Source organism: Labrus bergylta, chromosome 23 (assembly GCF_963930695.1).
Source record: "Labrus bergylta chromosome 23, fLabBer1.1, whole genome shotgun sequence".
NCBI lineage: Eukaryota > Metazoa > Chordata > Actinopteri > Labriformes > Labridae > Labrus > Labrus bergylta.
Genome location: NC_089217.1, coordinates 13962214 through 13976811, shown reverse-complemented (window position 1 = coordinate 13976811; position 14598 = coordinate 13962214). Strand labels below are relative to the sequence as shown.

The window sequence follows — 14598 nt, the reverse complement described above, 5'->3', positions numbered from 1 at the left end:
CACACACACAACATGATCTTGCGCAGACAAAGACATGATCACATCCTTTTACCAAGAAATGAAAAGACTTCTAAATCCAAACCAACATGATAACCACTTATGCATAGAAACATGCAGACAGGATTTTAAAACATTTCTCATTTGAAGTTTCCTTCCAGTCTTCCCGAGAAAATGATCAGTCATGTATTTTCATCCTAGTTTTTTGGGGGGGACTGCTTGACTTAGTTAAAGTCACACTTTATGGGACGCTGTTGACCCAGTTGTTAGGGCGTTCACCCCATGTACAAATACTGTAGTCCTCTTTTTTCTTAATTCCATTGTTTTCACTCAGTTTATTTGTATGGCTAAATTGAAAATTAGCATAAAGAAATTGAGAGAATCTCAAGGCTGGGAATCTCTGAACTTTTGCTGATGACGGTTAGTTTTGTTGCTTGGTTATGTTGTGACCTTCAACAGGCAGAGAGGGATGGTTGGAGTCATTGGCATCAAGTCCTAGGACGATCACTTTCTGCAGCCATACACTGGATTCCTCCCTCCTGGTTGGGAGTTAGTTGCCGCCCCATGCAAAGTGTTTAAACTGTTCTGACTTTTTTTTTAATGAGAAGCTTGGTTGTCAGCAAGTACTTCACTGGACTATGGAGCTGAACCTGAAGGCAAAGCATAAGATTTTACCATTCAAGTTATTTTCAGATGAGAGTTATAAAAACGGATTGGATGGATGGTTGCCTTTTTGTTTCTCTTCCAAATAAATCTGCTGAAATGTGTGATTTAAACTCCACAAAGAGCAATGGTCTCGACCCGCCCTTTTTGTGAAGTGTCTTGAGATAACATTTGTTCAAATTGCCGTTCTACAAATAAAGATTGCGTGATTGAAAAGTTTTTGTAAAATAATTCACGTGTGCAATTCATCTCAATAGTGTCTCCGTTGAGAGTCAAAGACCAGGACCTCCTTAGAGTCATCATTTGTTAGGTGCTTTCATGAAGTCAGAACTGCGTGGTTTTCATCACCTTACATGACTGCAGCATGGTAAGCGGGCCCTGTTCTGGCCCCGGGGGGGCCCCCAGATCGCTGGCTGTTTTATTGTTGTGTAAAACTGAGAGTTTCCCTTGGCCCTCGTGCACCCTTTGAGTATTTGTTATTAAACTAAGTCAAGCGTTGGGGTCGTTTAATACCTGAATAAATACACGCTACCTCCCGGCCTGATGTCTGTCCTCTCCACCGGCAACACCCTAAGCAGAAAACCAACTCTCTCCAGGAAAACTAGATCCCCTGTACTCGGTCCGTAATTATTTGTACAGGTTTGGGTTTCTGCAAATGTATTCACTTTAATTGCTTTTCACTGCAAATATTTGGTAAAACTATATTTGGTAAAACTCTCCACTGTGTGCAGCTTGTACCCTGGAGCTATGAGCTGCACATTCCTACAAGCTAGTCTAAATGTGGCTCAAGTGACAACGCTAGAGTTTTATTCTTGGTCAGCTTGTTTGGGCTCCCTCTTCCATCTCAGTGTTTGTCTGAGGAGGGAGGCAGCCGGATGAGCCGCTTACATAAGAGCCTGAGCCTGGGATTGACCTCTGGATGCTGCTGTCAGAGGTGAGCAGTTAGGGTTCAACTGCTCCACCCCCATCGATGGCAGTTTGTTTAAGCTGCAGTGCTAATCAATCAGGTCGGTCGGGGGGCTTTATCAAGCAGCTGAGCCCCACAGCAGCATTGTGGTCTCTTCTGGAGTTGGGTTTCTCAGGCCAAACACTGGACTTCTCAAACACAGCCCTAAAGCTCACAGAGGAGCAGGCGGGGGGGTGGAGGGGGGGTGGAGTGCTTGTTTCCTTTGGCCCAGGTGGATGTTAGTGAGACTTCTCTTTTGGCCCTCAGCCTGCAATGTGGCCAGAACAGTTCACTTCCAAAAGATCTACTCTGGATTACCATTCAACCAGTAGATCTGCTTACATTCCCCTCGTGAAAGATGCTTACATTTATACCACTAAAATATTATAGTTGTCAAGATTTCTGATTCTTCAGTCCCTTTCAAGACCACCAAAATGGAGAAACAGTTTGACGCTTGTTCGAGGTGTTAAAGCTGGTGTATCTCCCAAGCCATCAGCTATCGTACGATGAGGATTTATCCTTTTAGGTAAATGGCTGATATTTGCATTGCATGAGTCATTTTTTGCAGAACCTTACTGTTCCCTAGAAAAATAAAAAGTAGCCGCAGTCAAAGACATCACATCCAAGTGGAGAGATAATGAGACTGTAAGGTTTCTCGACAGATTACCAACAGGTTCCTCTGTCATGTTTGAATACCTGCCTTTAATTTGTCGTCTGATTTAACAGCGTCTGATTGAAGAATGAATACCACCAACTTCTTATATTGATGCTTCCAAACTTGCAGTTTTTTCCATTGCTGTAGTTGATTGGGAACATGCTTTCATATTTTTAAGGTTTGCTCTTACCTTGGATAGAAACTTGACTCCTTCCTGGCTGAGGTAACGACTTTAGTTAAAATATCAAATAAGGTTGTCAGCACTGATTACTGAACATGTTAGTCTTTTAATGATGCAGAGAAGGAAACGCACAGATTCAAGGACGACATGAGGTTTTTGTGACTTATAAACGTGGTCAGAAGCAAGTTTGAGAAACTCTGATGTAACTGTGTGAACAGAGTCGGTATGTTGAGTAACATAAGATTCAGACCAACAGAGAAAGTATTTATAGAACAGGCTTCGTTCAGTATGATGTTGTGTTTTTATACTTTTAATATCTGTTAACTAGATTTGCTTCTTGTTCTTTAATCATTTCCCTGCAACATTTTCTTAACTTTCCATTTAGATTCTCAGAACTCTCGTTAGCTCTGTTCAATTGGAAATACGCGGCTCATGCCAGCTTTTCTATTTCTTTATTCGAGTCGTAAAATTGCTCTTAAAATCTAATTCTGGGGAGGTTTTAAAAAAAGGCCCGAAAGAGCACTAAAGTTATCTTCTCTGAAACCTGCGCTATGTGTGTCACATGCGGGCCGTATCAGTCTGCCACCAAGAGGTTGGAAATGTCAGGGCGAGCTGTGCGATGTTCACAAACACCCACAGCTCTCAGCAATGGATGAAAGTATTGATCGAAGAACGTGGGGAGATATTGATCGTCTAGAGTAAATGTCAGAGATGGATCCCGTGAGACAGAGTGTGTGTGTGTGTGTGTGTGTGTGTGTGTGTGTGTGTGTAGAATCACACAGCAGTGTGGTGAAAATGACAAATGCCTCCTCTCTCTTATGTGGGCAGACAGAGGTGGAAAGAGTCTCTGCAGGAAACATTAGAGTGAGAGTCACAACATCACCGCTGTGAGTTTTGTGCACATTTCTGTATTTTGTGTGGAAGCTTTTCACTTATGTGTGATTGTTGGGAATCAGCAGAGGGTGTGATTCACATACCTTTGCTTCTCATTATTGTCCATGTGCAGTCCTACATTCATTAGTTAATTAGGAGCGTCCCTCGGGCTGAGCTGATAGCCTCTGGCACTCCAGATGTTTGTGCATCATGACATGAAGGTGTCCGTTCATGCGAACACACGTGAGTTTCTTTAGGATTTTATTCTCCTCCTGCGTGCACTCTTCACAGACAAAACACAGTCCAACATTTGGCCTGCTGGTTCAATAAGAAAGTCACAAAAAGAGAGTTTGTTGATGACAACAATCTCCCCAGCGCCCTATAGTGGTCTCATTCAGAACCAGTATCAACACAGCACTGCCTTTATGTATTTTCATTAAAAGGCTTTTCTAATTCTTATATGTAGGACTTGTAAAAGTGACTCCAAGATGAACCTATCCACCTGGTTTACCATTTTGAGGTTAAAACTAAAATAACAGTGTTCTTCAGGTATAAAATAACATGCAGTGCTGTTCTAATTCTGAGTAGAAGAAGATTGAATACCAGTAGAAGAAATGAGATTTTCTCAGCATTGCCACACATGAAGGCCACCCTCCATTCTCTCTCCCGACTCGCCTTTATCTGTCCTCTCTCTCCTCCTTCAGACTTTATCATTTCAAGATGTTCTGAGGCTTAATGTATTTATTTAAGCTCAAAGCTTATTTAAGCTCCATTAAAGGTAATTATATCCCCTGTTATAAGGCTCAGCCGTCCCCAGGGTGGCCATTAAGTGTGGGTAGATGCCTCGGTTCTGCCAGCGTTTGTGGCTGCCAGAATAATTACGAAGCTGTGTCTGTCTGTCGGATAGACCCACAGTGGTATCCCCTGGTTTAACATCGGTATTAGAGCGGAGACAGTGTGGGCAGAGGGTGTGTTTTTGTTTGTGTGTGTTTGTGTGTTTCTCAGTCTGAGTGGAAGTATGTCTTACAAACGTGCCTTACTGGAGAATCCAAATTTCCTCAACTTTGTTGCTTTTTTTCTTGTGGATTTTATAACATTAGTTTTAAGTGTTTATTCACAAGTCACTAGCTTCAGTAAATGTTGTATTTTAAATATTCTGGGCTTGGAATTCTTTGTAGTTTCAAGCAAGTTTTGTAACAGTGTGTCAGCCAAAGTGAGAACCTCTGCTGCATAGAGGAGGGAAAAAACATGGATTTATGTAAAAATTTAGATTCTTATCTTGTAAGATTTTAAATCAATTCATAACTTCCAAAAATCAGGCTTTTTGTGGTTAATCAGTCGCTCTCTGCTAAGTGCTAATGCTAGCTGTTTAACTCAGTAGAATAGACCAACAAGAAATTCAGCCAGCCTCAAAGATGACTGAAGTAGATCCTAAAGTATGTACTCATTCATAAATAGACCTTGAATCCATGGAGCAATGAATCCAGAATCGTTTTGATTCAAAAATAGATTCTGAATCAAATCATGACCCCAAGAATCAAAATCGGAATCGAATCTTGAGACACCCAAAGATTCCCGGCCCTACTGCTGCATTCTCTGAGCTGCTGTCAGCATGCAAAAGAAAAAGGTGAATTGCAACGACAGATTTAAATCCTTAATGGTAGCTGACTGCAGGTTTGACACCTACAACAGGGAGGACAATCACTGGTAATCAGTAAAGATCAGGAGGGAGTAAGAGGAAGGAAAGAGGAAGCTAGAGCCAAACAGCTGTCAGTTAGGCCTCAGTCCTTCACTGGCAGTTAGCAGTAAAGATTTCCTAGATAGCCTTAGCTGGCAACCGCTAATAGGCTGTAATAGCTGAATTGAATCGCTGGGAATGCCCCCCGACCGAAGTATGGCCACTATAAGTTCATATATATGCCACTCACAGGTTCAAAGTTGACCCACAACAGAGATTGACCTTTTGCTTCAGATAGAAGATATATCCGCACACTTGTTTCAAATGCCTCAAAACATTTAGATTTCCATCACAATCGCAACATCTCAACCAGAGGACTTTTTCAGGTGATACCGTTTTGTGGCATGTATGAGTGCGTATCTTCTTCCTCACTCTGCTGTTTTTGCACGGCCCTGCCCCGACACCATGAGCGTGTAACTACCTCCTTTTTCTAGAATACTTTTTCAGCCAGAGAGAGAAGCAACATCTCTCCTTTGAAAACTCACCACACTCCCTCAGTAATTTGACATCGCAGTACACATCGCAGTTGCTGGTCAATTGCTTCTTAAATAGTTTGGTTTGTTTTGTAACCATGGTGACCTAAATGGTAAATTCAGAACACACATTTGTGAAAAGTAAAACACACATTCACGCAATAAAAAGGACTCCATTTGAGGCAGCGGCAGACCAACAACTCCTGTGATCAGTGAGGTCAAATGAGCTTCTCGACGGGTTGGTGGCTCTTTAACAAATATATGAAACAGCTGTTTGTGGTGCGCACTCAGGGAACTCATCTGAGCCCGTCAGTGACAGAACAAGAAGCTCTTTATAGTGGATGCTCTTTGATTTGCAGCTATGTAAGCCAAATTCCAGGCTGCAGTCTGGAGTAATGTACTGGAGCACTTCCAAAAACCTTTTGTACCTATAAATCATTTCAACCCCCAAACTACATTAAATAGGGCCTGGGTTTAAAATAACTGAGTCCTCCTTTTAATGCTTCTCTGCAACAATGACATCAGCTTTTGGGATGACACACAGACACCAACTCGGGTGACCTTACCTGTCCCGCTCTCCTTAAAAAAAAAAAAAAAAACCCGAAGCCTCTTTCTCCTCCCTCCAGCCAGTCAAGGGGAAATCCGTTTGAGCTTAGCCAGGGTTGGAGGGACGATCCCTTTTTTAAAAGGCCGCTGACAGGGCGCAGCGGGGGCGTTTACAGTTTACTACGTTTGTACCGCGGCGCGCAGCCAGCTCGTTGTGGATTCCTGTCTCGGCTCCATACTTAGATGAAGAGTTCATTCAGCAGAAGCTCCCTGAGGATACAGAGCGAGAGGATCAGGCGAGGGAGGCTCGAGTCGGCCCTGATGGAAAAACACGGCGGTGGCTGAGTTACTGGCTGTTTTCTAAGGATCTTATCACGCTACACCGAGAACCGTTTCGCAGTGTGTGTTGACTGGACCTGTGTGGCCACCTTCTTTTTTACCCTGTTAATAGCTGGCTGTGAATTGATCAGGCTGAGTACTAATAGTCTAAATATGTGCTGCATTAAAGTCAGGGTTGGTGATTTTCTCCTGATCCACTTTTTAAGATTTTGGTTGAAATTGTCTGTAGGTCCTGACAGAAATTAATAACTCATGTGCTCTGAAAAAGGAACAGAGAAAATCTGTCATCTGTAGCAGTTGTAAGCCTGTAAAAACTTCAACCAATGTCTGCTGATGACATTGGTCTGATGAACCAATCACACGCCTCCCTGTCTCCCTGCTCGTTCTCTACCCCATGCATGCACAAGCCCACACTCAAAGGATGAGCTGAGGTCGCTTCTGGACCAACGGCGCTCGTGCATGTTAGTAAGGGGGCGTGGCTTTTGAGGGAGCACAGAGGGAATGCTACTTTCAAAATCATGCTAGTTTTTGAAAATTACCAACCCTGCCGTTTAAGTGGCCCAAATCATTCCCCTGGCACCTCCAATGACCACAGAGTAACTTTCTTCTGAAAGTTTTTCTTTCATGGATGCTTCTCGATGGAAAATTTTGAAGTCCCCTCCTTTACTGTTGCATCATAAAAACATTAAAATTCTCCTTGTGTGCAGAACTGTCGTCTGTAAAAGCGTGCCAAGACACAGAGATGAAAAAGAACAGCGCCCAGAGTCTGCACTGACTGTTTCTGAAGCACTCCAAAAAAGCAATTATCCAATCACTGCTTGGCATAAAACTTAAAATGACGTGCCTGTCAAGATTTTGGTTTTCTCCCATTGATGGATGATCAGAACTGGAGTCTGGACAGGATGGTGCCCAGTCAGTCACCTGAATGAAAATTGCTAACTGAGCGCAGAAGCCAAAACAGTTGTCAGGCTTCTGAGTCTGTGCAGCTCACTGCAGATGCACATTACTTCTCCGCCCGAATATGTCATTAATACAAAGTCTAAAAAACTCATTTGACAAGGAGTAAATTTGTTCATCCTTTCCTTCACCAGCACAACCAGCTGCGTCTTTGAGACACACATATGCTACTGGCAGGATCAACCAGGTAGCCAAAAAGACAGCCCCGCCTGAACACTTTCAAAGGCTTGGTGACAGTAAGATTAGAAAGTGTTGAAGCCAACTAGTGGAGCTTAACTTTCCTCATATCGCGTCATCAACACAGCCGACACCATCGAGGCTAAATGTGACAAAGCTTTCCTTTTGTTTCTGGAATCAAAGACCAATTCCTTTAAAAATATTGATGAGACCTTTCATGGTGGGACTTCTCATGATTATTTTGTAAATTGTGTAGTTGAAGATCGGACAAGATGACAGACGTGCAGCAGCAGAAGCTAAAGAGGAAGTTAGGCTTAAGGAGCTGAAGTGTAGAAATGACGAGCCAGGGAACATTTTCTCTGAGGGATTGAAGGAGAACACGAATCCTTAATCACTTAATTTGGAGATGAACGTGATCAAACAAGTTCTCCTCCTTTCTTCTAAACTCTGATTTAAAAAGATAATGTCTTGCTTCCGTTTCTCCTCTGTGTCTCCTATAACCCATCCTCTCCCCTCATCAAACTTCTCTCCTCTCTCTCTTTCTCCTCTATCCGGCGTCTTGCTCGACTTATTTGCCAGCTCGAGGGCTTAGGTGTTTAAACCTCCCAATTTTCATCACTTAGAGTGCCAATCAAATAGGGCTTAGCCCGTGTAATCTGCCAGACTATTGTCCCCTCTCTTTGCTCCTCTTTCTCTTTCTTCTCCATCCTTACCACCTCTAACTTCTGTCTCCTCGAACCAGATTTTAGAGCAATAATCCGTACACTTTCCTGAACTACATGGAGTGTACATGCTATAAATGGGAAATGAGGAGTAGAAAAATGCACACAGATGATAAATAAAGCAGTTGAAGATGTGACTGTGGAGATGAGGTTCATGTGAGGGCACAGTGCTGCAGCAGGTGAGGGCATCAGGTTGAACGCTTTGGTTTTGTGAAACCAGATCTGACAGCAGGTTTGCAGTTGGCACCGACCGCGCTGCCTCGGGGGCCGACTGTGCTCGCCTCATTATTATTTTAGAATCTGTGCCTCTGGATCGCTGCTCCACACCTGGACCCGAGCTCAGGTATCCAGGTTTTTTTTTTATTCTGCGGGGATTCAGCCGACACGTTCTCCCGTGACAGCTGATCTGTTTGTTTAGGACCTCTTGGAGCAGTCCGACAAATATCTGAACACTTTGTCCGGCAGCGTCTGATCGACCGGCCAGTTCCTGAGTTCTACTTTGTTTTCGCTAACCAAACAAAAAATAGAACAAGAAAGATGAGAATAATACTTTGTTGTTTTACAAAGACACGATGTCTTTCAGAGGCATTATTACGCAGACAGCAATGACATTCCTGATGAGATGTTTCCCATATCATGCTCGTCTTGGAAATCTAAAAGAAGCAAGAAGAAAACTTGATTTAACCTTTATTTAACCAGGTTGGTCCCATTGAGATTAAGAAGTTCTTTTCCAAGTGAGACCTGGTCGTGACAGTCAGCAGCAAAAACACAAAGTTACAGACGGAAACACAAAGACAGACTAATTTACAAAACACTAAACTTTGCATTGAAAGAGAAAAAACATCTATGAGTCAGTAGTTCAAACAGTCGAGCTCAAATCATCCACATCCTGTAGAATCTGCTTCCAGGTCTTTCATTTGAGATTTAAAAACATTTACGGACTCCAGCTCCTTGAGTTTTCAGTCACTCTGCAACAGGACTCCAGGCTGAGGGTGCAGAATACCCAACAGGCCGAGCATTTGGGACGGAATAATTAGCTTACAGCTGCCCTCGTGTTCACTGTGGTTTATGGCATCTGCATGGATAAAGGCTGTGACTTAAACAGTTAGCTGGCAGCTAGAGAAAGAAGTTTCCCACCTGACCCCTCTCCAACCTTGTGAAGGTCAGTGGAGCTAGCTGCTACAGTGCTAGCATCGTGTTTTAACAGCAGGCAACATACAACTACTATGTTGGATGGTGAACATTACTATTTGACCCTGTGAGCACTTTTTGCACTGGCACCCTTCATTCACTCAAGGCCATCTTTAACTTAGAGCAGAACACTGATGTAATAAAGAGGTCTTATTTTTTTGTGATGTTTTTCAGATTGAGAGAGAGAGATCAGATTTTAACGGTCTGGACTTCTTTCTCAATAACAGTCTCTGTCTCCTCCTCTCTCAGTCCTCTCCCAGCAGCCAGACTCCTTTAGTTCCGGGTAACGAGCGTATCATAGGATGAGACTCCCTGCTGAATCCCTGTTAAACAAGCAAAACACTAGATTTAACAACCAGCCAGACGAAGCGTTGACCTAACCTGGAGAAGTCCAGTAGTTTCTATTCATGATGTGTGGAGGTTAACACAAATGGTGCTGTGACTGACGGCCTCTCCGTTCTGTTTTGTTCCCTCCCCTGCAGACATCGACGAGTGCCAGGAGAACAACGGAGGCTGCGATCACTTCTGCAGGAACACCGTGGGCTCCTTCGAGTGCAGCTGTCAGAAAGGACACAAACTGCTCACGGACGAGCGCTCATGCCAAGGTCAGTGACTGACAGCTGTCAATCACACACACCCTCCCTGTAATCAGCTTTCAGTCAGCTGTAAAACGCTTCAGTTAACTCTGAGACTTGAAGTTTTATCGAACAAAAGTTAAGAATGATGACAGTGATATGTGGACTGGAAACTTGAGACTTAGTTCAGGCCTGTGTCTCAGCTGGAGTCCGATCTGAAAATCAATAACAATTCAATCCCTGGTCCAGTTCAGCGGCACAGAAGATCCTGCAGGACATCAGTCAGGGGAAAGACGGAACACTTTCCATCAAGCACAGTCCTAGAGTTACGCTCTGCTAGTTTCCCCTTAGACGCGCTTGGCTTACAGAGAGGACGTTTTTATCGATCACCTCCTCAGAACACTGTTTGAAGATACATACAAGTTTATATTTCCATGAGTGTTGTCTGAGTAGGGTCTGACTTCCTCTGCTGGGTGTGTGTTTAAATCCAGATGAAGATAAATCCACCGATACCTGGGGACAACCAAAGCCAGATTTTTTTTTTTTACGAACAAGTCGTAGCAAGCAGCCAGGAGAGCTGACAAACACAAAATGATTTTATTAACAACAAAACCCCGGAGGTGCTTCTGTCCTCGGCCCAAAACCACCACACAGTGGGAATGAGTGTGTGTGTGTTAGTGTGTGTTGGATTAACTGTGCAGCAGCGGTGGTGCCTATAATAAGTTGAGTCTTTAATAATGTGGTGTTGAGTGCTGTGTGAGCCACATCATAGCGCCTCTGCCTATTTCTGACACACCTTTGCCACAGCGCCGTGCCAGGTGTGTCCCATTGGCTGATCCCCGCGCCGTGCAGCTCCGACATGACCTTGAATTGAAATATCATGTTTGATTTGTCAGATCTCTTCTTGGCAAGTGAGCTCATCCAGAGCAAACAGCTCCTGGTGAAAACCTGCCAGAGCTTGGCTAAGAGAGCCAGAGCGGAGAGATTGATCGTGTGCTGTGGATTCATTAGCGATTCCCAAGGATTCATCTTTTTTTTCTGAATTTTTAGAATAGCAGAAAGACGGAGGGAACGTTTGATAAATGTCGGCAGTCTCTGTAAAAACACCTCAGCGCCAGAGGTTGGCAAAACACTTGCATTCTTCACTTATAAAGTCATCTTTATTTACAGATTCTTTAAAAGTCTAGCTGTTTATGAGGAGCTAAAGCAGGCACAGTCCACTGTGATGACATCCTGACTCTTGCTGTGAAAGCCAATCAACATTTAGATTTCCCTACTTCAGAAATGCATCAGAAATAATCGATCAGTCCATGATGTCCATTAAAGGTCACATATTGTGCAAAATCCACTTCACCATGTTCCTCTAACTCTAATATGTGTCTCTAGTCTGTCTACAAACCCCCCAATGATGAGAAAAGTCCATCCTCTCCATCTTTTTCATGCTCCACTTTTCAGAAAATGTGTGCTCAAACAGGCCGTTTAGAGATTTTCCCTTCATGACATCACAAAGGGCAGTCGTTAACACTCTGTTATTGAGACATGCTACACACACATATGCTGAAATACACACACATGCACAATCAGGATCCTGTGGCCATGCACTGGTGGAGAGATGTCAGGGTGAGGGGGGGGGCTGCCCACAGTGAGTGCTTCTGAGCTGGTGGGATTCTGTGCCTTGCTCTAGGGCAATGATCTCAACTGGCGGGTCGGGAACCAAAAGTGGGTCGCGGAGCCATTTTCAGTGGGTTACAAACATGTGACCGACTGATCTACTTCCACCCCCATATTCAAAGTGGTTGAAAAGGAGGATAATATGTGACCTTTGGTAAGATGATTTGGTAAGATGATTTGCGGTGGTGCATAATATTTTAAAGGCGGTGTTTCTCATAGAAATTAAACAAACTCATCAGCCAATCAGCAAACAGCATTAATACAGAATATGTCCCTTTAACATTAGCAGACTGCAGCAGTCGCTTTTATAAACTCAATCCAAACAGGCAACTTCTCCCTAAATCGTCGGATGGACGTCCGCCTGCAGTATTTACTGAGCCAACATGCAGACCTTTATGACTTCCTCCACATGACAAACTCCATTATAACATGTCGTATTTTCAGCCGCTGTAAAGCCCCGACATCAGGACAGCCTGAAATAAACCAGGTGAGCCTGAAACACTGGCCTCCTTCCCTGATAGGTTCATAATATTTAGTGCTGGAAAAGAATACATGAACATGCACACACACACACACACACATTGACGTAAGGGTGAATGTGAAACCTTCAGCCTCGGCTCGGTGCACTTTGTAGGATATCAGAGCGAGCTCTTGTGCTGTTTGGAGTGGAGCTGGTGTATTTGTTTACTATAATGTCCTGTGTGATTAATGAGGCAGAGTCTCTGCTCCTCGCTGAGCCATATGTGTATGTCTATACGTGAGTCATGAAGTTTGTGATGTCTGTAAACCACTCATCCTGCTGACCTTTACTCGTCTCACCCAAACGGATGCAGAGGGATCAAACCAGAGAGCGCTCTCATCGACTGATTCAAAACCACCAGAGATTCACTTCTCATGAAGGACGATCCTCTTATTTCTTATTTCTGTTTTATTACTGTATGTTCTCAATACAGAAACAAAACACAAACACAGCACAGCATTACAAACTTTTTCTTCTTCACCTGTTCACGTGTGTCTCCGTTCTCCTCAGACATCGACGAGTGCTCCTTCGAGAGAACCTGCGATCACACCTGCATCAACTACCCCGGCAGCTTCGAGTGTCTCTGCCAGAAGGGCTACATCCTGTACGGCCTCACTCACTGCGGAGGTGAGAGTCTCTGCGACATGGAGCAGCGTGTGTGTGTGTGTGTGTGTGTGTGTGTGTGTGTGTGTGTGTCTGTGTGTGTGTGTCTGTGTGTGTGTGTGTGTGTGTGTGTGTGTGTGTGTGTGTGTGTGTGTGTGTATCTGAAAGGAAAAGGGAACTGCTCTTCAGAGTGTGAAGGTGAGGAGGTCACTGAGCGTGTGCAGACGGCTGCTGCTGAAAACACTCTCACACCTCACTTCTCCTGAATAACTCCACTCTGTGTGTGTGTTTGTGTGTGATTGTGTGTCTACCGTAAATATGTGCACGTTTGCTAATTTGTGTTTTTTTTTTTTTTTTTTTGTGTATGTTTCGTTTGTAGGTAGCCAATAACACAACTTTTCACTTGTATCTTCTGTTGCTCTGAATAATTTTTCTGCTAGATTTAAACACCCGAACATTAGGTTCAGGGTTTTATTCTCAGTGTATCAATAATGTAGAGGGATGTGGAGACAAACTTTATTACATTGCTCGGGTTTATTTGCATGTACTATGATTTACCGACAGATCTATTTTGTTCTGTGTTTCTTATCCAGATTACTTTAATTGTAATAGTTTCCAGTTGTAGTTAGAAGAAGTAAAAGTAGAATAATTCTGACTGTGCTGCTGTCTGTGTTTGTGTGTCAGACATCGACGAGTGTAGCATCAGTAACGGCAGCTGTGAGTACAGCTGCATCAACACACAGGGCGGCTACGAGTGTGTGTGTCCGCCCGGACAGAAGCTCCACTGGAACAAGAAGGACTGCATCGGTAAGCATCGAACCAATGTGTGTGTGTGTGTGTGTGTGTGTGTGTGTGTGTGTGTGTGTGTGTGTGTGTGTGTGTCCACATTGTTGTTATGGTGATGTGACTCGCTGTGTTCCTCAGAGGCGGTGAAGTGTCTGCCCAATGGGAAGCCAGCGCCCCGAGCCCAGCTGACCTGCGCAAAAAGTGGGGGGGCGGAGGTGTGCTCGCTCTCCTGCCCCTCCAACGCCCTCTTCCTCGCAGGTACACACTCACACACACACACTCACACACACACACACACTCAGAAGCGTGTGTACTAACCTCACATTCGGAGTATTGACACAGGCTTATATTCATTTCCTGTCGTCTTAATCTGACCATAAATGTAACCAATTCTTACCTCAACATAAACCCTTCCGTGATCTAAACCACTGACTCTGAAATCTCTGTTTGACCACGTTAGGATGTGATGCTCGTCCTTAAAGATGCAAACAATCCACATCAACACAGAGTTAGCTGTTTCCTGTAACGTGACGTCACACACACACCAAACACACACACACACACACCAAACACACACACACACCCTGTCAGTGCCAAAGCATTTCATTTGACTACTAAAACAAAATCTGAGTGACAAAAATAGAAATGATCAAATTTATGTTTTTTTGGATATTCATAATTAAATCATGAATACTCTGAATATTTTTTTCATGTTCTGGATTCTAGAGACTTGACACAGGAGTGGCATCATATATGTACAGTATACCTGTGTACCAACTGTGCAAAGCTATGGCGACTAATTTACGCCTGGGGGCACAATAAAGTATTGTATTGTTTTCGTCTCTGAATGATTTGAGTGCAGAAGAATATAATTGCGGTTATTTGAAAAGCTCATTTTGAATTTGAAGAATTGAATTACAGATTTGACTGATGCATATTTATCTGACTTTCCTTTCTTTATTTTAGAGAAATGTCAACACAACTA

General features: G+C 43.6%; 1 protein-coding gene across 4 annotated transcripts in view; it reads left to right on the top strand.

Moving 5' to 3' along the window:
- The window catches only part of scube1 (signal peptide, CUB domain, EGF-like 1), a 97123-nt gene that overhangs the window by 68284 nt on the left and 14241 nt on the right, over window positions 1-14598 (top strand). For all 4 annotated transcript variants that reach the window (XM_065951303.1, XM_065951302.1, XM_020634788.3 and 1 more), the window contains 4 exons: window positions 9941-10063; window positions 12735-12851; window positions 13512-13634; window positions 13752-13871. In XM_065951303.1, the coding sequence (XP_065807375.1) occupies window positions 9941-10063; window positions 12735-12851; window positions 13512-13634; window positions 13752-13871 (483 nt within the window). The remainder of the gene's footprint in view (window positions 1-9940; window positions 10064-12734; window positions 12852-13511; window positions 13635-13751; window positions 13872-14598) is intronic.